The 26,389-nt window shown below is 44.5% G+C and overlaps 2 protein-coding genes across 3 annotated transcripts; both read right to left on the bottom strand.

The window, feature by feature from the left end:
- Positions 1 to 10,457: 10,457 nt before the first annotated feature.
- LOC125552523 (tyrosine-specific transport system 2) lies at positions 10,458 to 15,650 on the bottom strand. 2 transcript variants are annotated; one of them, XM_048716116.1, is made up of 3 exons: positions 14,178 to 15,650; positions 12,731 to 12,827; positions 10,458 to 11,002 (listed from the first exon to the last, which is right to left on the bottom strand). In XM_048716116.1, exons 1-2 carry the CDS (start codon positions 15,542 to 15,544, stop codon positions 12,734 to 12,736), a joined length of 1,461 nt encoding a protein of 486 aa, XP_048572073.1. In that variant the 5' UTR covers positions 15,545 to 15,650; the 3' UTR covers positions 10,458 to 11,002; positions 12,731 to 12,733. The 2 variants fall into 2 exon arrangements, with proteins under 2 accessions (XP_048572073.1, XP_048572074.1); XM_048716117.1 differs by lacking the exon at positions 10,458 to 11,002 and adding an exon at positions 11,025 to 12,138.
- Positions 15,651 to 19,360: 3,710 nt separating this feature from the next.
- Positions 19,361 to 19,994, bottom strand: LOC125552522 (trypsin/alpha-amylase inhibitor CMX1/CMX3). The gene has a single exon (XM_048716115.1). The coding sequence runs from the start codon at positions 19,926 to 19,928 to the stop codon at positions 19,488 to 19,490; it is 441 nt and encodes a 146-aa protein (XP_048572072.1). The 5' UTR covers positions 19,929 to 19,994; the 3' UTR covers positions 19,361 to 19,487.
- Positions 19,995 to 26,389: the final 6,395 nt, after the last annotated feature.

The raw sequence follows: 26,389 nt of genomic DNA, 5'->3' as shown, positions 1-26,389 counted from the left end.
TTTAATGAGAACGGAAATATTTTGAGGATATAAAAGTAGCGAGATCTCTCATCATTAGTGAACAGGGTGGCTATATCATTTAATTTAGTAAGATGTGCCACAACAGTTTCAAATTCATAGCCATGAAAAGGATCAGATTCAAGTAAAGTAATTATATCAGGATCAACAGAGAATTCATAATCCTTATCAGTAACACAGATAGGTGAAGTAGCAAAAGCAGGGTTAGGTTCATCCTAGCATTTAGAGATTGCTTATTCCATTTAGCTAATAACCTTTTGAGTTCATATCTATCTTTGCAAGCTAAAATAGCTAAAGAAGCTTCTTGATCAAATAAATAACCCTCAGGAATAACAAGTGATTCTTCATCATCACTTTCATCATCATAATAAGATTCAATATTTTCAATCTCTCTAGCCCTAGCAAGTCGTTCCTCGAGAAAATCACCAAGTGGCACAGTAGTATCAAGCATAGAAGTAGTTTCATCATAAGTATCATGTATAGCAGAAGTAGCATCATCAATAACATGCGACATATCAGAACGAATAGCAGAAGCAGGTTTAGGTGTCTCAAGCTTACTCATAACAGAAGGTGAATCAAGTGCAGAGCTAGATGGCAGTTCCTTACCTCCCCTCGTAGTTGAGGGATAAATTGTTGTCTTAGTGTCTTTCAAATTCTTCATAGTGTCCAGCAGATATAAATCCCAAGTGACTCAAATAATAGAGCTATGCTCCCCGGCAACGGCGCCAGAAATTAGTCTTGATAACCCACAAGTATAGGGGATCGCAACAGCTTTCGAGGGTAGAGTATTCAACCCAAATTTATTGATTCGACACAAGGGGAGCCAAAGAATATTCTCAAGTATTAGCAGCTGAGTTGTCAATTCAACCACACCTGGAAACTTAGTATCTGCAGCAGAGTGTTTAGTAGCAAAGTAATACGATAGTGGTGATAACGGTAACAAAAGAGTAATGAAAGCAAAGTAATATTTTTGGTATTATGTAGTGATTGTAACAATAGCAACGGGAAAGTAAATAAGTGTAAACCAGTATATGGAAAGCTCGTAGGCATCGGATCAGTGATGGATAATTATGCCAGATGTGGTTCATCATGTAACAGTCATAACATAGGGTGACACTGTAACGCCCACGATGCGGCTACATCTCCCATGTGTCGAAGCACGACTTAGAGGCATAACCGCATTGTAAGCAATGTCGCAAGTGGGGTAATCTTCACACAACCCATGTACTGAATAAGGGAAAGAGATACATAGTTGGCTTACACTCGCCACGTCACGCAATAGCATAAATATATCATTACATTCATCCAGATACAATCAAGGTCCGACTACGGAACCAAAATAAAGACAACCCCAAATGCATAATGTCCCCGATCGCCCCAACTGGGCTCCACTACTGATCTTCTGGAAAGGAAACGTAGTATCGTCCCGAGTCCTCGTCGAACTCCCACTTGAGCTCAGTCGAATCTCCAGGAATGGTATCATCGGTCCCTGCATCTGGTTTTGGAAGTAATCTGTGAGTCATGGGGACTCAGCAATCTCACACCCTCGTGATCAAGACTATTTAAGCTTATAGGTAGGGTAAAAGGTATGAGATGGAGCTGCAGCAAGCACTAGCATATATGGTGGCTAACATACGCAAATGAGAGTGAGAAGAGAAGGCAAAGGCATGATCGATAAACTATGATCAAGAAGTGATCCTAGAACAACCTACGTTCAAGCATAACACGAGACCGTGTTCTCTTCCCGGACTCCGCCGAAAAGAGACCATCACGGCCACACACTCTGTTGATTCATTTTAATTAAGTTAAGTTTAAGGTTTTCTACAACCGAACATTAACAAATTCCCATCTGCCCATAACCGCGGGCACGGCTTTCGAAAGTTCAAATCCCTGCATGGGTGTCCCCACTTAGCCCATCACAAGCTCTCACGGTCAACGAAGGATATTCCTTCTCCCAAGACAATCCGATCAGACTCGGAATCCCGGTTACAAGACATCTCGACAAAGGTAAAACAAGTCCAGCAAGACCACCAGCTGTGCCGACAAATCCCGATAGGAGCTGCACATATCTCGTTCTCAGGGCACACCGGATGAACACTACGTACTGTTGGGGAACATAGCAGAAAACAAAAATTTTCCTACGGTTTCACCAAGATCCATCTAGGAGTTCATCTAGCAACGAGTGATTAGATGCATCTACGTACCTTGTAGATCGCGAGCGGAAGCGTTCAAAGAACGGGGATGAGGTAGTCGAACACGACGTGATCCAAATCACCGGAGATCCTAGCACCGAACGGACGGCACCTCCGCGTTCAAAACACGTACGGTCAGCGTAACGTCTCCTTCTTCTTGATCCAGCAAGAGGGAAGGAGAGGTTGAGGAAGATGGCTCCAGCAGCAGCACGACGGCGTGGTGATGGTGAAGCTGCAGTACTCCGTCAGGGCTTCGCCAAGCACTATGGAGGAGGAGGAGGTGTTGGAGAGGGATAAGGAGGCAACCAAAGGCATGGATGAAAAGCCCTCCTTCCCCCACTATATATAGGAGGGCCAAGGGGGGGCGCCGGCCCTAGGAGATCCAATCTCCTAGGGGGGTGCGGCCAAGGGGGAGGAATCCTTCCTCCCCAAGGCACCTAGGAGGTGCCTTCCCCTCCTAGGACTCTTCCTCCTTGAAACCCTAGGCGCATGGGCCTCTTGGGGCAGGTGCCCTTGGCCCATGTAGGCCAAGGCGCACCCCCTGCAGCCCATGTGGCCCCCCGGGACAGGTGGCCCCACCCGGTGGACCCCCGGGACCCTTCCGGTGGTCCCGGTACAATACCGATAACCCCGAAACTTGTCCCGATGGCCGAAATAGGACTTCCCATATATAAATCTTTACCTCCGGACCATTCCGGAACTCCTCGTGACATCCGGGATCTCATCTGGGACTCCGAACAACATTCGGGTTACTGCATATACATATCCCTACAACCCTAGCGTCACCGAACCTTAAGTGTGTAGACCCTACGGGTTCAGGAGACATGTAGACATGACCGTGATCGCTCTCCGGTCAATAACCAACAGCGGGATCTGGATACCCATGTTGTCTCCCACATGCTCCTCGATGATCTCATCGGATGAACCACGATGTCGAGGATTCAAGCAACCCCGTATACAATTCCCTTTGTCAATCGATATGTTACTTGCCCGAGATTCGATCGTCGGTATCCCAATACCTCGTTCAATCTCGTTACCAGCAAGTCACTTTACTCGTACCGTAATGCATGATCCCGTGACCAGACACTTGGTCACTTTGAGCTCATTATGATGATGCATTACCGAGTGGGCCCAGTGATACCTCTCCGTCATACGGAGTGACAAATCCCAGTCTTGATCCATGTCAACCCAACAGACACTTTCGGAGATACCCGTAGTATACCTTTATAGTCACCCAGTTACGTTGTGACGTTTGGTATACCCAAAGCACACCTACGGTATCCGGGAGTTACACGATCTCATGGTCTAAGGAAAAAATACTTGACATTGGAAAACTCTAGCAAACGAACTATACGATCTTGTGCTATGTTTAGGATTGGGTCTTGTCCATCACATCATTCTCCTAATGATGTGATCTCGTTATCAATGACATCTAATGTCCATAGTCAGGAAACCATGACTATCTGTTGATCAACGAGCTAGTCAACTAGAGGCTTACTAGGGACATGTTGGTGTCTGTTATTCACACATGTATTACGATTTCCGGATAACACAATTATAGCATGAATAAAGACAATTATCATGAACAAGGAAATATAATAATAATGCTTTTATTATTGCCTCTAGGGCATATTTCCAACACGTACAACTAAATCCAACTCTCAAGTTACCCCGAGGTGGCGCTGCAAGTGGCTCTGTTTTGGACCAACACTCAGAGGAGCACTGGCCCGGGGGTTTTAAAATAAAGATGACCCTTGAGTCCACGAAACCCAAGGGAAAAAGGCTAGGTGGCGAATGGTAAAACCAAGGTTGGGCCTTGCTGGAGGAGTTTTATTCAAGGCGAACTGTCAAGGGGTTCCCATTATAACCCAACCATGTAAGGAACGCAAAATCAAGGATCATAATACCGGTATGACGGAAACTAGGGCGGCAAGAGTGGAACAAAACACCAGGCATAAGGACGAGCCTTCCACCCTTTACCAAGTATATAGATGCATTAAAGTAAATAAGATATAATAATGATATCCCAACAATGAACATGTTCCAACAAGGAACAAACTCCAATCTTCACCTGCAACTAGCAACGCTATAAGAGGGGCTGAACAAAGCGGTAACATAGCCAAACAACGGTTTGCTAGGACAAGGTGGGTTAGAGGTTTGACATGGCAATATGGGAGGCATGATAAGCAAGTGGTAGGTATCGTAGCATAGGCATAGCAATAGAGCGAGCATCTAGCAAGCAAAGATAGAAGTGATTTCGAGGGTATGGTCATCTTGCCTGCAAAGTTCTCCGAGTTGACGTTAGCTTGATCCTCGTAAGCGTACACAACGGGTTCCTCGAACACGTACTCGTCTCCCGGATCTACCCAAAGCAAGAACACAAGCAAAAGGGAGACACAATCAACAACGTGCAATGCACAAGCAACATGATGCAAAACATGACATGATATGCGGGATCTGATATGCGGTGCACATGCATGTTTCGGAAAGGAAAGATTGAACCTGGCCTCAACTGGGAAAACCAAGAGTGCCACTGGAAAGATGAGTTGATTTTGGTCTAAATCAATATAAAGATCACCGGAATCGGATGCAAGGTTTGCAAATGGCAAGCAAAACAAATATGGCACCAATCTGCGATTAACAGCACGAGGTCATCTAAATGCATCATGAAAAATAAGCTACATCACTCTAACACAACAACAAAGCACATGGCAGTGATCCACTCAAGATGCTTGACAAAAGATGAACACTGAGCTACGGCTAATTCACACAATAGCAGGTTCAAACAAGCATGGCAAAAGTGCAAAAGATAACAGGTTACAGACTTAGTGAAAATAATAACAACATGTCAGGAATTTAACATTAGAAAGCAATGTTTAGAGTAAGATAACAACATGCTACAGGAACATATCATGGCAAGGAAAAGCATGGCATGAAGCTACTCAAAGAATACAACAAAAGTTCCTTACTGACCATAAGCCAAAAGGGATCAGAAAATACAATGGCAACCATGTGAACATAGCAACGTTCGTTAACAGATTCAGACTTAGCAGAAAAATGGAACATGGCAAAACAGATTCACGTAGGCATGTTTGCGAGCTCGATGCACTCACCACAAAGCATGGTATGACAAACTATGCATACACCCAGCAAGTAGACATGGCATAGAAGCTAAACATGGCAAGAACAACCTCATAGCATGCACGGATCAACTACAACAACCTCGGCAAAATTGCTTAACATGTAAACAATCTGCCAGGAACATTTTATAGCAAAAGTAGAGCTCGATTGAGTCAAACTAGGGTGCTCCATAATTGCAAACAAAGACATGGATGTATAGAGCATAACAATATCTCCAAAACATCCTTACTGATCATGCTCAAAAGAGGCATGGATCACTCTGTAGCAACAAGAATACATGGCATAAAAATATCAACAGGGCAAAGACTTAGAAGATTTTTAAGTCCCTGAAATCAGCAACATTATGAGAGCTACTTTGCATGCTTGTGCTAGTCACCACAAAGATCACAAAAATACATGGCATACAACCCTGTAAAGATGGCATGGCATACTTCAAAACACATGTAGGGCTCAAGTTCATAGGATGCACACATTAATCATGGAAAAAATGACAAATGTCCAATTACTGATAAGAATCTGAAACTAACATTGCATAGCACTCTTGCAACAGCATTTAGGGCATCAAGATGAACTCAAATGAACATGGTGCAATGGAATGAAATGAAGTACTCATCGAGACGAACAATTTGATATGCTACACGCCCAAAACGGAGCCACAGATGCAAAGTTATGATGCGATGAAGGATGCTAAATATTACTGGGACTAGGGCAAAAATTAGGTCAACCTCCCAGATCTAGATCGGGGCGGCGCGTCTCCCGAGGTTCGACGTCGAACTCGCCGGAGATGGAGATGGTGGTGGCCGGAGCTTCGAGGGGGGGCCGGAGGAGCTCGCCGGGGCGGTGAGGAGGCGCTCGCCGGCGCCGGTGGAGACGGCGCGGGCGGCAGCCGGAGCGTCGAGGCGGCGGTGGGCGAGGGCGGCGGCCGAGCGGCGAGCGGCGGCGGGGCGGCGCGGACGAAGCGGGGAGGCGCGGGCGAGCGAAGGCGGCGACGGACGCGCGCGGGCCAGGGAGGGCCCGCCCTAGGCTCGGCGGGCCGGCAGCGGAAGGAGGCGGCCGGGCGAATGACGGCGTGCCACGTGGTGGCGGCGGGTCGGACACGTCCGGCCCGAAGCGGACGCGTCCTGCGGCGAGAGGTGGGAGAAGACTAGGGTTAGGGTAGAATGGATCCGGAATTTCGGGGGGAGTTGCCTTTTTATAGGTAGAGGAGCTAGGAGGCTCCAAATTGAGCACGATTTGCGGCCACGCGATCGTGATCGAACGACCGAGATGATGGAGGGGGTTTTGGTGGGTTTTGGGCCACTTTGGAGGGGTGTTGGGCTGCAACACACACGAGGCCTTCTCGGTTCCTCGGTTAACCGTTGGAGTATCAAACGAAGTCCAAATGGCACGAAACTTGACAGGCGGTCTACCGGTAGTAAACCAAGGCCGCTTGGCAAGTCTCGGTCCAATCCGAGAATGTTTAACACCCGCACACGAAAAGAGGTAAAAGGGGACACCGGAGGACATAGAAGCGCCGGAATGCAAAACGGACAATGGGGAAAATGCTCGGATGCATGAGACGAACACGTATGCAAATGCGATGCACATGATGGCATTATATGAGATGCATGACAAAGACAAAAGCAACACGAAGACAAAAACCGAACAACGAGGAATATCATAACTTAGTGCCGGAAATGGCAATAGTTGGAAAACAAATATGGCATGTTACATACGGGGTGTTACAGATACAGAACTAGCTCCAATTCATCAATGTAATGTAGGCATGTATTCCGAATATAGTCATACGTGCTTATGGAAAAGAACTTGCATGACATCTTTTGTCCTACCCTCCCGTGGCAGCAGGGTCCTAATAGAAACTAAGGGATATTAAGGCCTCCTTTTAATAGAGAACTGGGACAAAGCATTAGCACATAGTGAATACATAAACTCCTCAAACTACGGTCATCACTGGTAAGTATCCCGATTATTGTCACTTCGGAGTTAACGGATCATAACACATAATAGGTGACTATAGAGTTGCAAGATAGGATCAAGAACTCTCATATATTGATGAAAACATAATAGGTTCAGATCTGAAATCATGGCACTCGGGCCCTAGTGAAAAGCATTAAGCATAGCAAAGTCATAGCAACATCAATCTCAGAACATAGTGGATACTAGGGATCAAACCCTAACAAAACTAACTCGATTACATGGTAAATCTCATCCAACCCATCACCGTCCAGCAAGCCTACGATGGAATTACTCACACACGGCGGTGAGCATCATGAAATTGGTGATTGAGGATGGTTGATGACGATGACGGTGACGGATTCCCCTCTCCGGAGCCCCGAACGGACTCCGGGTCAGCCCTCCCGAGAGGTTTTAGGGCTTGGCGGCGGCTCCGTATCGTAAAACGCGATGAAATCTTCTCTCCTATTTGTTTTCTCCCCGAAAGCAGATATATAGAGTTGGAGTTGGAGTCGGGAGGTCTCCAGGAGGCCCACGAGGTAGGGGGGCACGCCCCCCACCCTCGTGGACAGGGTGTGGGCCCCCTGGTCTTCATCTTTGGCGAGGATTTTTTATTATTTATTGTAAGATATTCCGTGGAGTTTCAGGTCATTCCGAGAGCTTTTGTTTTCTGCACATAAAACAACATCATGGCAATTCTGCTGAAAACAGCGTCAGTCCGGATTAGTTCTATTCAAATCATACAAGTTAGAGTCCAAAACAAGGGCAAAAGTGTTTGGAAAAGTAGATACGATGGAGACGTATCAGTCACCAGTGATGATGTAACAAGGACATGTTGAGTCTTGGTACGAGGAACTACAAAGTAGTGCAATGTGTCAAAAGTTGCTCAAAAATAACATGCTAATGATTCGATGATAAGCTCCTCATAATTTTTTATATATGTTAGAATTTTTATTTAAGTACATCTAATCATAAACTAGAAACCACTATCAAGATATTGTTTTAGATGAAGCGCTTTAGACATATCTACAAAGCTATTTAAGGACACATACATAGATAGATAAACTATTTTCATCAGGGTATTGTAAATGAATCTTCTAAAGCATGCAATTTGTGTTTTCTTATTTTCTCACGTTTATGGAGATTAGATTTAAATATCTTTTTAAGACTTAATGTATCTATCGTAACTTTCACTATAAAGACATTTCAAAATTAGAACAAGATATGCTATTAATAATAGCATCATTATCATCCGGTCAATTATCGTTATAAGTTGTCAAAAGGCATATTAACTACAATGTCGATGTCATAAAAATGAATTATAAGTAAGTATAAGAGTTCAGTACAAATGTTTAATTTACTTGGAATAATTTAGGCTTGGCATCGTCGACGAGGATCACGGGCATATCGTTCAGGATGTCAAATCCATGAGTGCATGCAAGATGCCATTGTCGACAGCTTCATCTTATCAAAACATTTCTCCTTCACTAGTTGTACCATCCTCCTTCATGTAAGGCGGTGGCTCAACTGTGTATCCTATTCATCCCCAACCCCGCCAACAAGAGTGGCATTGACAGAAGCAGTAACTAATTGGCTAAAGAACGAACATTAGTGACTGTAAATGATGTTGTGCTTCAAAATAAAATAAAAATATAGACAATACTATAAAAATAAGAAACAACTAATGATCGGAGAAAATGTTAAAAGAAAGAGAGAGAGAGAGAGAGAGAGAGAGAGAGAGAGAGAGAGAGAGGGCGTATGTAATTTGGTATTTCTATTGTTTGATCCAATGTTGATTATTTTTTACAGGCCTTGCCTTGGACTTCTTGGATCTTGTTGTTTTGCCTAATCTGTTGACTCTCGATCATCATCATGTGGGATACATTTCTCTCTTGTGTCTTGCTATGTGTGCATATTTCCCAGCATAATACTACTTTTCGGTGTTTTCTTATTTTGTGCTTGTGGGACATTTCCTGGTTACTCATTGAATTGTTATACTCGTGTTTACTTTGTGTTGGTCACACGTGAATGTGCGTGTTCAGCTGCATCTTCTTTATTCTCAGTTGGGAGCCTTGGTATGTACTCCCTCCGTAAAGAAATATAAAAGCGTTTAGATCACTTTACAGAGGGAGTAGTTTTTAATGTTCTATCATGCCCGTGCACTTGTGCGTGTCATTTCTTTGGTTATTCTTACCTAGTGACTAATTATTGTGTAAATAGTGGTGCCACTCAACAAATGATACATTAGTTGCGGGTGTCTTTGATATTTGGTTTTCTTTCTCTTGTCTTTGTTGTTTCCATGGCCGGATGGCCATGTTATACAAGTGTTCATTGCTTGACGACATGTTATTATGCAGTCCCTTGTGTGTATGTCTGATGTCACGTGTGGACCTAGTCGCCGCCCTTTGCCTGGTCCTACTCCTAGGTCATATTATGTGCCTCCCACCACCGGCGATTTTGGCTTTCGCGAAGAAAGAGCAGGGATTCTTTTGTTGATCTTGCGTTTGTTCATTTTATGTGCTTCTATATATTGTCATCTCTTCATTTGGTCACCCTTGCCTTTTGCGATAGGGGATGATCGGCTCGGCTACAATTTCTCCCTCCATCCATGGCAGCTAGAAATCACAAGCGCCATAGGTTGGGTCTTGATCTTCTCGGGTGTGGTTATGAAGGTGATGTTCTATCGTTTAGGTCTCCTATCAGTTTGACATGTTGCTGTTGCGTCTTACTGTTTATTCCTACAGTTTGTCTAATTCACATCTAAATATTTTTTAAGGATGTCACATCTAAGCTTCTACAAATATATAATGCAGCAAAAAAAAAACTAGAACAAAAAAATAGACCATAAACAGAATGAACATCAGCTTAGATGTGACATCTAGATGTGTTGTAGATAGACCCTTATTTATATATATGTGTGTAGTATTGTGATATGGTTTCCCGTGAAAAAAAAAGTATTGTGATATGGTTAGTGGTATATATGAAAACTGCAGCTTATGAATGCCTCCCTCCACAGCTCCACTGCTCAGATTCCGTTCACCTTCACAAGTAAGAACCTATGATTTTCACAAGCTACAGGCTTTTCACCTGCGCCCAGTGCAAGTCGTTCTACATGGAAATGGTGCAGAGACTTCAAATGAACTCATTGGATCCTAAAATCAAGAGGTGGTACTGTATCTGAATAAAAATGACGTACAGGGAGCATCGCCGCTTCAACCGAAATCTGGCACCTCATCTTACTCCGTACCTATGAACATGACAAGGGCATCTTGTCAGCCAATAGGGTTTCTTTTTTTGAAACAACGGCAAAAGCTTTGCCCTGTTCATAATTAAGACGAGCAGCTATACAGAACCGGCAACCGACCCACAGAGTACTACTCTCGCGGCATGATCGAACTCAAAGGTTTGGCGCCCGCAACAAACCCCTAGCCTGGCCTCCTCCTTAATCATACCAATTTCTACACTTGGCATAGATGAAATGCTCCTATAAACTCTCGCATTGCGCTCATTCCACACTTCCCACAACACAAGCATGAGGATGGAAACAAGCCCCTTCCTAACAGCACCACCATTGTCATTGATATTAGCCAGGGCGCGCCACCATTCCTCGACCGAAGTGAAATTGCACCACTCATCCATGTGCAGCTCAACGAGGTCCAGTAGGGTCGGAAACAGAGATATTCAGGGTAGTCAGTCACCTAGAACAAGACATAAGATCAGCCAGCATGCCGATTTTGGGTTAGGCAACAACCATATCAAAGAACTAGCACATTCATGCTTACATGTACAGCACACTTGAGCAAACTAGCTTAGAATGTGGCCTGGTGATTGTTCAATACTTTTCCAGGAGCCAAAATGCAGACAAGCTTATCTGGATTTTTTCTAAACTAAATAATCATTTAAAAATTATTAGACCCTTACCAAGCATATTTGCAGACATGGCCTTTTTAGCTACACAAAATGGTCTTATGTTGCACAAGAAAAACTACTGCACCATGAGTTTAGACCTGGGTCAATGCATAAAAATACACCCTCTGTTCCTAAATATAACACGTCTTTGGAGTTTAAATTGAACTGAAAAAATGTTTTATATTTAGAAACAGAGGTAGTAGCTACCAAGCTTTCTGGCCATCCAAACCCATCAACTGTCGTGGAGGGACACATAGGGCGGGGTAGGGCAGCCGCCCGACCTAACAGGCATAGCAAATATTCCCTACTATTCTGCTTCTATGCCATGGCCACAGGCCAGCTTGAGTTCAGGATGGCGACATTGCTGACTCAAAGGTCACCAGGACACAAGACAGACGACCGATGAGCGAAGTGTCAGGGCCTGAGCAGCTGGGCTTTACATGTTTAAGGCACATGAGAGTTAATCAGGCTAGGCTTTGCTGATATTCCTTTACGCTTAAACAGCAATGAAGCTTTCATATAGTTAAAAATCGATGAAATGTCAAAAATGTAGTACAAGCTTGGTGAGGTATTTTTGCATGTGCTAATTTCATTTCAATATGTTTCTACACGGATTTGTTGTCATAAATCTAACATCAAATACTCTTATTAGTATGTATAAAACTACAATCATGATTTCACCCTACCAAAATTTCATACCATCCTCTGCCACTGTCCATCAACATGGCCAAAATGGTTAGTTTGTCAACAAAAGTTTGGTGATACAGCATCATTTTTATTTCAAATAATAGTTACATAATACAAATAAACCCATTAATGGTGAGGACAATATAGTCGAGCTTTCAAGCACCAATCAACTACAAGATGGTTAATTTCTCTCCCAAAACAGACTTCTTTCGCTCATTTAACGGAATGATGGTCAGGCCTGGATCAACATTGCAGAGATGTACTGAGTATGTACTTGATGTAATAGACATATATAAAGACACTCGGTTTACTGATATAGTAATCACGAGTACAAATAACATAGCTAGTGACCTTGAAGTCCTAAATGAATCAAAGTTGTCAGAAGAACTCCAGTGGTAAGAGAGAACACCAGACACAAGGGTTCCTAAAAAATTGGTCTGACCAAATGTTGCTCTAAACACTGCATGAAGTAGCCTTGGCGGTAAGGAGTCACAAGAGAATCCGTCAAAAAAAAGTTTCTCTGCCGTGTGGATAATTCAGTAAGTGGGAATTTTACCATCCAAGCTCAACAATATTGAATTTACTTTTTTATTTGTACTGCAAACGTTTGATAACATTTCCCCTCTAATTTTACTGGAAGAAGTCTTTTGATTACTCTGGTTAGTTCTGCAGACAGTTGCAATGATAACTTCACGATTTTAGTTTGCACGCCCATGGAAATTATGAAACAGAAACTTCAGTTGGTCAAACTCTGAAGAATTATATTTGTGACTTGCTCAGCACTCATGAGCTGTATGATAAGAAAACAAATGTGTACCTCAGATGCTTACCTTTTAATGCCGGAATGCTAGGATAACCGCAACGATGAAAAGTACCAAGAGAACAGCATTCCCACCAGGCAAAATATCTTCACATGAACCAGGTGACCTGGAGGATGAAGAAGCAAACAAAAAATGTTGAACAAAATGAAAGTTTACAGTTTAGATACTCGAAATATTGATGCTAACCTACTCTTTTGAAGTTTTTATATAATAAATTATATCATCCTTCACAAGATTAAATATTTCTTGCACATAAAATGACCGCTATCACATAAATTAGTATATTATATCTTACATGATTTTACTCACACACGTAATGACAAAAAGGTCATCGTGTGCTCTGAAAGCTGGAGGCAAAAAATCGACAGTTTGACTACAGAACGAATAAAGACAAACGATTGCATAACTGAAACTGATAAATCGATAGTGGTTCCACAAACTATACAGCGTCTGTTTAGAGGAATGACATGTTCATATCCAGAAAAGAGGTAGAGGAAACGGCTGGAGAAGTGTGTGATTGCATTATGCTAGATGTCTTATTGTCAGGCTAATCTGAGTAGTACTAAATGTCCTGTAGAAAATTTTAAAGGGGTAGCATGGTTTCAGACAAAAAAGTGTAGCAGTGTTGAACTACATTGTTTGCTGGTCAAGCTGGATTGTTTGCTGGTCAAGCTGGAGGGTCTGGGCACAGACATTCAGACAATTTCCCTATTTGCAGCCTTATACTTTTACTATCTCCATAACTTTATCTTCTCATCAAATCACATATAGCCAGAAAATTTCTACGTTACACCAAATTTTGATGGTTGTCTTGACATTCAACGAGCTGCAGATCTATTTACTCTATGTTAAGTTGAACAAATAAAGCTATGTCATAAAAAAAAAGTACCTGTAGCTGTGTGGAAGCTCAACAGGTCCAGAGTATTCATACTTTTGTTTGCAAGTTATAGAACCAACCACTCTCCAACTTTATACACAAATGTTACTAGAACACATGCCGAACTTATCTAATTAATACAGAAGGAACACAGCAGTTATAAGGATCTTCCTGTGGAAACAAGGATGACACAAAGCAGAAAGTCTCGAAACGTGAAGTATAAAAGGGGACTAGCACAAATCAACAATTCTATCTTTACTGCTAAGAATTGGAGACATTTGAGTCAGTTAAACAAAGACTGAACTGTTGAACATAAGACAATTGTGAGCACTTCAAGAAAGACTTAATTAAGTTGCTTAGTCCCCATTCAGCAATGCCGACAGATATTAGCAAAGGTACTGAGCATAAGTTAGCACCCCTGATTACATATTTAAGTACTCTGCACTTCGTTTCCCATTATTTCAGCATGTATATATGACCATTGCTGGTTGGTTTGGATTTTATATTTTTACCAATGCTGCTAACTATATACAGTAGAATATATATTCTTTATAAGAAATATGGCCTAATGAACATTACCTCTTTTTCCGTGACCGATGAATCCAGGCCATCACAGGAGGCAGGATCCCAAACAAGAAGCAGTTTGCATAAACCCCGGCGAAATCTAATGCCTTGGCAAACGCCGTTGAAAAGAATGATACAATAAATATGGGAATGATCAGCACTGCCAATGTAAGAACCACCTCGTTCCTGCCATGATCACCACCAGCATCGGACAACTCCACACTTCCTTGCGTCGGAGAAAATCTGTTAACAATCAACTGCAAAGTGTCTTCCAGCTGCTTCGGGAAGCTGACTGCATATCCTATCAAGCTCGTCGCCAAAGCAGCGAACGCGAAGCCTCGAACGGGAGCCAATGCCGCTGGATTCACCGAGAGAAGAAGCTTAATAGGGTCATCAAACCTTGCACTGCCGGTCGCGCCTGCCAATCCGAGAATGACCGCATTCCATGACAAAACCATGACCAATGGTACAGCACCCCCAATGAGAATTGCCCTGCGTGCATCATACACCGAGTCACCTACAATCTTGCAGATGAATGGCGTGATCACGTGGAACCCAAGCGTGAGCACGGTGACCGGAATGGCCGGCAAGATGGCACCAGGGCTCCAGCACGCGTGGCCAAGCGAATTCAGCATGCTGCTCCGGCCGACGGAGACGCCTGTCACCACAAGCGACGTGATCGAGACGAGCATCAGGCCGCAGAGCACGCGGTTGACGCCGTCGACGGCCTTGAACGGGAAGAAGGCGATGAGCACCCCGGCGAAGCACGGGAAGAGCGCGTTCGCCAGGGCCGGATTCAGCGCGGGGAAGAGCTGGGAGACCAGCGAACCGATGCCGGCTACGCAGGCGACCATCAGGGAGAAGCTCAGCGCAGCGTAGACGACGGCGACGACGCCGCCGAAGGTTGCCCCCAAGGTGCTCGACGCAAGTCCCGTGAAGCTGACCTCGTCCACGCCCCCGCTCTCCATGGCCGCGAAGCTGAGCTCGGCGACGAGGACGATGGAGGACACGACGTAGGCCCAGGAGAGCAGGATGGCCACGGTGGAGGGGGCCGGGCCGGAGCGGATGGTGGCCGACGGCAGCGCCAGCATGCCCGGCCCGACCGCCGTGCCGATGATGAGGCTCACCGCCGCCCAGAAGCTCTTCTTCTCGCCGCCGCCGGAGACACTGGCCTCTACGAGGGGTGGCGGCGGTTGGGCGGCATCGGTGCTGCTGCACCGCCACCGCCATTGCCGCCTTGGCAGTGGCCATGGCCGTGGTGGGGGGTTCTTGGATGCGAGGACTGGGGCTCTGGGCGTTCTTGGCCTGAGAGGGCGGTGTCCACTGGGAGAGGGGACGGCGGTGAGCGGTGAGAAGGTGAGGTGGCGGCGGCAGAGGAACATGGCTGCTGGAATTTGGCAGGTCAAAGGTAGGTTTTTTCCGCAATGGCAAGGTGAAACACTGCGGCTTGGAGTTCTCCTTTGACTGCTGATGAAGACACTCAGAGAGGGATTGGGGAGGCAGGTGATTTTTATCTTTTATTTGGCGCTGGGACGCGTCGGTCGGATCTGATTGACTGAGCCGTGGAGCGTCACCTTCTATTGTTGGCCCTGTGTTGCAAAAAAAAATCTGCAACATAAGCCATGTTGCAGAAAATTTTACAACATAGGTTAAGTTATATAGATTTTTTTTTCACATAGGTCTTGTTATTTTTTTTACAACTAAAGGTTTTATATAGTTTTTTTTGCAACAGAGGTCTTGTTGCAGTTTTTTTGACAATAGAGATCTTGTTGTAATTTTTTATTTTTATTTTTTAACAAAGGTCTTGTTACATCTCTTTTTGCAACAAAGACATTGATACAAATACTCACTATAGCACCGGGATTATTCCTGGATTTATTTCAAAAAATTTGGCGATGCATGTTCAGTGGGAATAGATGTTCTCGTCGACTACGAGGGGCATGTGGTGAATTTGTCAATTTCAAGATGATATGTCGGCTTAGTTTTCTCGGATGTGCTCATAGGGGTAGGGCTTGCGTATGTGTTCATAAAGATGAATATATGCGTGTATATATGAGCGTCTGTGTTTATACCGTGTTCTAAAAAACTCACTATAGTGGATCAATGACACGCGTCTCACGGAAGAGACGGTGGATGCTTGCATACAATCCGCCAGCTGAAGCCAAGCATTTTCCTTTTGTTTATAAGAGCACTTCTCTCAAAAACCCCTCCATGTTGTACGTGTAATGCATGTCACGTTTGGTACTCCCTCCAATTTAAATATGGCGGGCCAGATCTGAAACCTCTCCAATGGCGATCGGCAAGTGGGGCGCGGTTGCTGGGTTGGCCGAGAGGGGCTCCGTGCTCCCGTAGCGTGCTCCTTGCTTGCGAGGTTTGGTCCGTGGGCTTGCAGGGTCTGCTATTTTCTAAGAGTGGCATGCTTTCCTACAGAGGTGTGGGACTTCAGCAAAAACTGTGCAAGGCCTTCGCCGTTGCGGCAATGACGAGTCTGTGGACGTCGTTCTCCTTCTCGGAGGCGTTGCTTCCATGCCCATCATCTCTAGGTCTTCCCACAACCTTGTTTTTGCTATGGTCGCCCTCCCTCAACGTCCACCTGTGTGGTGCCTTTGTGTGTGCAGCAATGCCAAGGTTCGCTCTATAGGGCCCTCGTGAAGCCGTCGGTTTATCTCATTGTGTTCTTGGCTTCTTTTAGACAACGTGCTTCTTGGTTGGGAAGACCATCTTGAGACCTGAGGGTTTGCTAGGATCGTTGCCACAAGGGTTGTTGGAGGCATCATCCACTTGCCAAGGTCCATCGAGTATAATCGGTGGTTGTCTACAATCGCCTCCAACGTTGGAGGTTGGGTGAAAGTGCAACTATCCCTAGATGGTTTTCGTAATTCCTAACAACCTATAGCTCATTGAGCTAACATTATTCCAAGATTAATATTTCAGGAAAAGCTCAATGAATGGCATAGCATAGATGAGAAAAGTGGATCTCTCAAAATTCTAAGGACAAAAAGTTTGGCTCAAGCTTGAAGCTCAAGACTCTACATTTTATATTTTAGTGATCCAAGATCACATTGAGTCTATAGGAAAAATCAATACTATCAAGGAGGGATGAGGTGTTGCTTAATGGCTTGCTTGCTCAAAATGCTTAGTGATATGCTCCAAAACCCTCAACTACCTTCCCACATCCACATATGACCTAAACCAAAAGTCAAAGTCGGCCCCACCGATTCTTTCTATCTGGCGCCACCGAGTTTTAAATGTCATAGTCACTGCCACAAACCCTAGGCAAATCGGTTTCACCGATAGGGATCTCGGTCTCACCGAGATGGGATTGTAATCTCTCTGTTTCCCTTTCGTAACGTTTCGGTCTTACCGAGATGAGCGATCGGTCCCACCAAGATTGCAATGCAAACTCTCTGTTTCCCTTTTGTAACATTTCGGTCTCACCGAGATGAGCGAATCGGTCCCACCAAGTTTACCTGACCAACTCTCTGGTTAGCTTATTACCAAAATCGGTCCCACCAAGTTTGTGTAATCGGTCATACCGAGATTATGTTATGCCCTAACCCTAACCATATCGGTCCTACCGAGTTGCATCTCAGTCCCACCGAAAATCCTAATGGTCACTAGGTTTGCTGAATCGGTCCGACCGAGTTTAACCATTCGGTCCCACCGAGTTTGGCAAATTGTGTGTAACGGTTAGATTCCGTGTGGAGGCTATATATACCCCTCCACCCACTCTTCATTCGTGGAGAGAGCCATCAGAACATACCTACACTTCCAATATACATTTTCTGAGAGAGAACCACCTACACTTGTGTTGAGGTCAAGATATTCCATTCCAATCATATGAATCTTGATCTCTAGCCTTCCCCAAGTTGCTTTCCACTCAAATCTTCTTTCCACCAAATCCAAATCCTATGAGAGAGAGTTGAGTGTTGGGGAGACTATCATTTAAAGCACAAGAGCAAGGAGTTCATCATCAACACACCATTTGTTACTTCTTGGAGAGTGGTGTCTCCTAGATTGGCTAGGTGTCACTTGGGAGCCTCCGACAAGATTGTGGAGTTGAACCAAGGAGTTTGTAAGTGCAAGGAGATCGCCTACTTCGTGAAGATCTACCGCTAGTGAGGCAAGTCCTTCGTGGGCGACGGTCGTGATGGAATAGACAAGGTTGCTTCTTCGTGGACCCTTCGTGGGTGGAGCCCTCCGTGGACTCGCGCAACCGTTACCCTCCGTGGGTTGAAGTCTCCATCAACGTGGATGTACGATAGCACCACCTATCGGAACCACGACAAAAATATCTGTGTCTCCAATTGCGTTTGAATCCTCCAAACCCTTTCCTTTACATTCTTGCAAGTTGTATGCTTTACTTTCCGCTGCTCATATACTCTTTTGCATGCTTGCTTGAATTGTGTGGAGATTGTTTGACTTGTGCTAAGATAGCTAAAATCTGCCAAGAACTAAAATTGGGAAAATGCTAGATTTTTATTTGATCAAGTAGTCTAATCATCCCCCTCTAGACATACTTTCGATCCTACATTGAGGCATCGGTAAAAGCCTAGCAGGACCTTGTTCTTGTCGACGATGATGTTCATGGATACCGTTCTTCTCCTTGGAGATGTCATTTTATTTGCCTCTCCTCCTTCAAACTACCACTTCCTTGTACAACCTGGATCGTCGCTTCGTATTCTCCTTAGGAGCGGTGCCCCGAGCTCTCCTTTTGTTCCCGTTCTTAGTTTAGCGAGTGTTGCTTGGTTTCTGTTTATAAGGTCTCTGGCGTTTAGCCCCTTTGTACTTATATTGTAAAGCTGTAATCCCCAGCAAGGTTGGTGTGCGTGTGAGCTACCTTTGTATGTTGTTCGGGCTTTGCTTTATGTATAAAGTAGGACGAAAGCTTCTTTCAATAAGATAAGCTCACCATGCGAAAAAGAGGTGAGAGTAATCATCAGTGTACACATAACGAAACAACCAAACTTTGCATCTAGGCAGCACAAACAAGTAACCAAACGCAGTGCTTGCGTTTCTTCTCTCATGTAACTTGTGACTTTGCGGGCAACCAAACGACGTGCACAACATGGACTAGAGGTTGTATAATATACCCCATACACACTCAACCGAGACACTCTCGGGAAACACAAAAAATAGCACGGCAATCAAACACACCATAAGCTTTTCTGCACTAGTATAACCTGCACACCTTAACAAAAGACTAACATCATCCTCTCGGATGCTCTTTGTTGCCATATTTTTCGCACATGCGCATGGATACACATATGCGATTCGTCCATGGATCGAGCAACAGGCTTATTCACGCTCGAGCTATTTATAAAGTTACACGACCACTTCAGGTCCAGGATATTCGGACGGGCAGTAATGGTACCGCCCGAAGACGGTCTCCAAGTTGCACTCCTCCCGGCCGACGATGCCCGCGATGAACTCCCTCGTCAGCTTTTTGCATCTGGACATGTCCTGGAGGAGGCTGCCCTTGACCACGCCCTCCTTAGTCACTCTCCCGTCCATGAGGATGCGCAGCACCTCGCACCGGCACAGCTCCGGGACCTTGGACAGCTCGTCGCAGCACCGCCTCTTCTGCCTCTCGGCGGAGAGGTAGTAGCCGCATGTTTGTCTGACCGCGTACTCGCGGCAGGCGTTAAGCGACTCGTATGTGATCTCCCGCCCTGGAACGCATCGGTCCCTGAAGCTGGCCGACGCCGCGGCAAGTGCGGCGAGCAGGACGGCGGTCGAGAGGAGGAGCTGGTGCTTGAACGGCATTCTCAACTCTCGTCCTTTTCAAGTAGATGGATGGGGTGTTGTTGGATCTTGGCTGGATGCATTGCATGTTTATATACTGAGATGAGAGAAAGGCTAACTAATTACGTAGTTGTGCCTTCTGCCCTTTTTTGCTTTCGTTGGAGTCCCGCGTAGTGGAAACTTGGATGTCATGTACGATAAAAGGCTAACTAATTAATCCTTTTGATAACAGAATTTGTTCATGTACGATAAAAGACTCATGTGATCTAACACTAGCACTTCAAGTATACCTTTATTTCGTTTATGTGTGGATTGAGATCATGCTTTTTAAACCAACCAAATTTTGTTTTTATTTGCAGTCAGCAATCACGTGAGAAGATGAGAAAAAAAAATATACACCTACTAGAATTTGAAGCTTTATGGCAACATAATTTGGAGGAAAATGTGGGTTGGGGTTTGAGTGGAAGGCATGACTTATCTTATCACATGTGCTCTATAGTTGTATCCATGATTTATATGGCATTATTTTCTTCTATGTTTACTTCTTATGTGATCCAACACTAACACTTTGTGTGAACTTTCATTTGGTTCGTATGTGTAGATCAATCTATATCTATATCTATACTTCCACACCGGAAAGTGCACACGGGATAACCCCCCACGTCCGATCAAACCCACTTAGTTACATCTAACTGTCCACGTTACATCTAGCAAACTACAATCAGATCTACGGTTCAAAAGAAATGTTCTGCCGGCAGACTCTCCCGTCCAGGATGCTACAGAGCCCAACGATGACCCTTCCAGGGAATTTAACATACCTCCACAATCAACGCAGCCACCATACCACAAAACTCCACGATCAACGCCAGCATCAGTCCACGAACCTCGCCTCGGCCATCAGCCCCGCCTCGCTCGGCCAGCCGCCCCGCCGTCCTCGACCCTGGTCTCCGCGACGTCCTCGACCCGCTGGACATCCTCCACCCAACTTGCTGCCTCTCCTCACCCCGGCATCTTCGCCACGCCGCCCTCGCCCCAGGCGTCCGCGACGTCCTCCACCCGGTGGACGGCCTCCAGCCGGCGTGCTGCCCTACCTCCGGTGTCATCACCCCTGCCAGTGCACAGGTTAGATCAGATTAATTTGCAAGGTGGAAGATGAGGCAAAAGATAGATGTAATTGCTCTTTTAATCTGACATTCTATAATTTGTACTCTGAAATGTCATACTTAAAGTACAATCATGATCAGCATGTCAAACTGAGTTGCCGAAGGGTTGAAATTCACAAAAAAATCATTGAGAAGACAATATGGCATCCTCTCAGCGTAGTGGAGTACGTACTCCCTTTCAGGATGTGACGAACAATAGCAATTCAGGTAAATATACAGTTATCACCTACTCTTGCCTACTTATATCTTGTAAATCCAGCATATGTCATTACCCCGCAGGTCAACCAACAGATCCAAAAGAGCGGAAGAGACAAAGGGAAAGGGAGAGGTATGCACTAAATAGGGATGCAATATTAAAAAACGACAGGAGGCAAGGGATCGTAAGAAGGCTACCACCGCTATTGTAACTGGAACCAACACTCCATCAAAGCCATCCGGGGCCATGTCACCTGGTTACTCCATTTTACCAGTCCTTTATCATGCATGTCGTGAATGACAAGTAAAATCATGTTGATTAAGTGTTATTTCTGACAGATTTAGACACTGTGGAGAGGCCAAGTGTGCAGTCTGCTATCACCCACCAACAACACACAACAGCCACTGAAGGTCATGTGTTGTCCTACAACTGATATTTGTGTGTCACCCACCGGCGTTTGTGTGTCAACAACTGATACTGTACATACAATTATGATGCAGGCATACCTGTTGATGTGATAATGAGTGATCTAACTCCACTTCATGGTCCAGCTTCATTAAGAACACCAGATACAGCCGTTTCTAACAAAGAAAATGTCAACAATTTTGACTCTGGCATTGGGTCCTCCCAACTGACTGTGTTACGACCGCCACTTCAAGCCTACAGAGGAAGCAATTCATATGGTAGTCAATTGTGGCTCATATTAACTATCATACCGAGTAAAAAACAATGGTTGTTCAATTTGTCTTATACCTAATTATCACTTGATATACAGAAGCAAAACAAGCACTCAAGAGGCAGAGGGAAAATGCCAGGTATGAGCAACATAAGCAAGGGATATTGCAAAGCCTACGTGACAAGCGGAGGCGAGCCAAATCGTCAACAATAGTCCTTACAGCTGGAGAACAAAATCAAGACGATACAGGTGATGCACAGTACATAAAACACTTTTTATCCAAACTTTGATTTCCTAACTGACAGCCACTCAATGTTTCTGTAGCTGATGAAGATTGTGATTGGCTACACACAAATGATACATATCGGATACAAAACTCTCGAAGGAGGATGAGCCCAGACAACATACTTACTGCGCCGTCATGTGGACACAATCCCATCGACACTTATAATGGTGCTTTAATTGACTACTACTTGGTTCATTCCTTTCATTCATCGCTCAGTCTTGCCCATTTTACAAGCTGAATATTCTGTCAGGCAACGACCACGGCAATGATGCATATGGAATACTAGAGCCGGATGGCAACACAAACAATATTGATGGTTCGCATTAATGCATACATGGTTCTGTCTTTAATATACGATATCTTCTACAAACTAATATTTGCCTACTACAGAATGTTGTGGAGACGGAAACCTTCTACAAGCTGAATACCTTGAGCCTGATGAAGAAGCTAGGATGTTCGCCCACCAAGGTACATTATTGCTATGATGAGTTACCATATAATATAATATTGTCATTTCTGTAACAAATGGTGCCTGAATATTCAAATTTTGTTCCAGATATTGAGTTTGAATCCTACCGAGTTGAACGACGTCACACTGATGGAACACACACAAATGATCCTCATGCTATGGTGTACATGAACCTATCCAAAAATCACCACGTCCTTAGAAAAGTTAGGGACTGCCTCCACTGTGGAGCATTGCGGTTTCAGTATGAGGGACTTGCATTTTGTTGCAGAAAGGGGAAAGTAGGTTTGTTTACACCTGAGGTTCCGGGTGAGTTGAAACGGCTGTTCACAAGTCAAGGTGATGACGATGCTAAATATTTTCGAGACAACATACGGTATTTCAACTCTCACTTCTCATTCACAAGTCTTGGAGTCACCCTTGGTTGTCGAGTAAGCACTGCGGCAGGAACCGGCATATATACCTTTCGTGCATGTGGGGGGTTGTACCACGCTCTTGATGATCTGGTGCCGGCTGATAATGGTCCTAGGCATTTGCAGCTCTATATTTATGATACAGATCATAACTTAGTGCACAGGGCTAAGAGGTCTCCAGATCTGAATATAGAACTCATACGTAAAATTCTGCTGATACTAGAGCCGAACCCTTATGCACAGGCTTTCAAGAGCCTTGGGTCCGTTCCAAATCTAGATGAGTACAAGATCTCACTAAACACAGATATCAAGTTGGATCAACGTAGGTATAATGCCCCAACGACTTCTCAGGTGGCAGCTATATGGGTTGAAGGGAGCGACCCACAAAATTGTTTTGACAGGAGTGTTGTTGTGCATGGCAAAAAAGGCGACCGGGCCCTGTACATTAGAGCATACTATGGGTGCTATGATCCATTGTCATATCCACTGTTTTTCCCACGTGGGGAGATAGGTTGGAATCGCTGGATGCCGTATGTTCAGGAACACAATGACACAAACCAATATCCGGCGCATTATTCAGATCCGCAAGAAAACCGGGCCTCTGAATTACATACAGGTATTCTATTCATTATTGTTGTGTTATCTACATACTATCTTTATAAATATAATAACATTTGTCTTCGTTCACCTATCGAGCAGATGAAAACTTGATGGGTGGAAGGGAACAAGTTGGCAACTTTGGGCCAGATGAAGACCGAGTCACTGATTTACATGCAGGTATGATGTTCATTATTAAATTGTTATGGCATTATCTACTTACTGTGTTGGTGAATAAAAACTTATGTCTTGCTCCCCCAACAAAACAGAACATAATTTGATTAATGAAAGGGAACAAGTTGGGAATTTTGTGCCAGATGAAGACCATGCCAATGATTTACATGCAGGTGCCGGTCATTATAGTGTACCACTTATTCTTAATAAACAAATCTTATGTTGTCAATCATTATGATTCCAGCCATTATACTTGTATTTATATTCGATATTGTAGATGATAATGAGGATAACCAAGATGAGGATTTTGGTGACAATGAGGTGAATGCAACACAATCCAGGAAATTTGTTAGTGCGAGGGAGTACTACTGCTTCAAGCTACAGGTCAGGAAGAAGCTTTTTAACATCGTCTTGTTCGGTGGACGCCTTTTCCAACAGTGGGCTGTTGACATGTATATCAAGATTGAGACTATGAGGCTGGACTGGTACTCAAAGCCAGAGAATCAAAAGGTTATACGAGCTGACCTCTACCAGGTATCGTGCTTGCGTTTATACTAATACATCCTACTACATCAACATTTTGAAAAACATGCCTTTTCCATGACCAAGTATACTGTTACAGGGTCTTGTTGACACCATCGTTGCCGGCGAGTCACGTGGTGATCGGATTGGTAAGAGAATCGTGCTTCCACGCACGTTTCCTGGTGGTGATCGCGACATGCAGCGAAGGTTCCTCGATGCAATGGCAATAGTCCAACGGTGGGGTAAACCGGATTATTTTATCACGATGACTTGCAATCCCTACTGGGAGGAGATAACACTTAATCTGATGCCTGGACAACTGCCACAAGACCGTCCAGACCTGGTGGCAAGGGTATACAGGGCTAAACAGCGAGATATGATGGACTTGCTAATTAAGGGTAAGCATTTCGGACAAGTCGCAGCTTATGTACATGTCACAGAGTTTCAGAAACGAGGCCTCCCTCATGAGCATATACTTTTAATCATGAAAGCAAATAGCAAGTTGGCAACCCCGGATGACTATGATCGGGTGATATCCGCAGAGATACCTGACAAAGAGAAACACCCAGTTCTGCATGAGCTGGTCGTCAAACACATGCTGCACGGACCCTGTGGTGAGTTGAAAAAAAGTTGTCCGTGCATGATTGATGGACAGTGTAGGTTCCATTATCCGCGAGATTTTTGTGATGCCACACAACAAGGGAGAGACTCTTATCCCATCTATCGGAGGAGGGACGATGGGCATGGAGTTAGGATCAGAGGAGCCAATTTGGACAATAGATGGGTGGTCCCTTACAACCCTTGTCTGCTTATGCGATACAACTGCCACATTAATGTTGAAGCATGCTCGAGCATCAAGGCAGTGAAGTATTTGTTCAAGTACATCTATAAAGGCCATGATCGGACGTCATTTGCTTTTGAGCAGGACATAATCAATGATGGTGGAATCATCAATGAAATCCGACAATATAGGGATGCACGCTATGTATCTCCTCCAGAGGCTATTTACAGGATTTTTGGTTTTAAAATGTTTGGTGTCAGCCCATCAGTGCTGCAGCTCCAACTTCATTTGCCAAATATGCATACAATTGCATTTAAATCTGGTGAAAATCTAGAAGATGTTGTCGCTCGACCATCTTCATCTAGGTCCATGCTTACCGAGTACTTTGAGATGATCTGGAAGATTCCGCAAGCACGGAAATTGTTGTACAGAGAGTTTCCAGAGCATTATAGATGGATAGCTGGAAAAAAGAAGTGGCAGAAGAGAAGAAATAACAGATCGCAGATTGGAAGACTTGTCTACGCACACCCTGCTGAAGGAGAGAGGTACTACTTGCGTGTGTTTCTAAGTCATGTCCGAGGTGCCACTTCATTTGATGATTTAAAAACAGTAAATGGCAACATGTGCACTTCCTTCAGAGAGGCATGTGAACACTTAGGCCTCATTGAGCACGACAAGACTCTTGATGATTGCATGACAGAGGCGGCCACATTTCAGATGCCTTGTGCCCTAAGACGGTTGTTTGCGACTATATTGGTTTTTTGCGAGGCAACAGAAATCCGACAATTGTGGGAGAAACATCTACCATCAATGTGTGAGGATTACCGTCTTAATGAATCAAATGAGTCAATACTGGAGCAGATGGTCCTTAGAGATATTAGGGATATGTTGCAATCCATGGGAAAGGATATTAAAAACTATGGACTTCCGGATCTGATAGAGACCGATGGTTCTTATGACGGTGAGTACAGAGAGGTAACAGAAGAGAGGCAAATCACCGCGGACATAGAACATCTAGATCTATTTAGCAGTTTGAACAATGAGCAGTTGGCTGGTTTCAATGACATAATGGATCATGTGATGAACAAAAAAAGCCAGATATTCTTTGTTGATGGTCCAGGAGGCACTGGGAAGACGTACCTGTACAAGGCATTGCTTGCTAAGGTGCGTTCCATGGGCCAAATGGCGATTGCAACTGCTACATCTCG

This window comes from Triticum urartu, chromosome 4 (genome assembly GCF_003073215.2).
Source record: "Triticum urartu cultivar G1812 chromosome 4, Tu2.1, whole genome shotgun sequence".
In the NCBI taxonomy this organism is placed as follows: Eukaryota; Viridiplantae; Streptophyta; class Magnoliopsida; order Poales; family Poaceae; genus Triticum; species Triticum urartu.
The sequence above is the reverse complement of the archived record's forward strand: the minus strand, read 5'-3'. Positions and strand labels throughout refer to the sequence as shown.

What these genes read in the sequence shown, in the direction of transcription:
- LOC125552523 (XM_048716116.1), bottom strand. Translation starts at nt 15,544, where the DNA reads ATGTTCCTCTGCCGCCGCCACCTCACCTTCTCACCGCTCACCGCCGTC. An exon ending in CATCGGTCACGGAAAAAGAG is followed by an intron (nt 12,828 to 14,177) that starts GTAATGTTCATT and finishes TTCATCCTCCAG; the next exon opens with GTCACCTGGTTCATGTGAAG.
- LOC125552522 (XM_048716115.1), bottom strand. Translation starts at nt 19,928, where the DNA reads ATGCCGTTCAAGCACCAGCTCCTCCTCTCGACCGCCGTCCTGCTCGCC.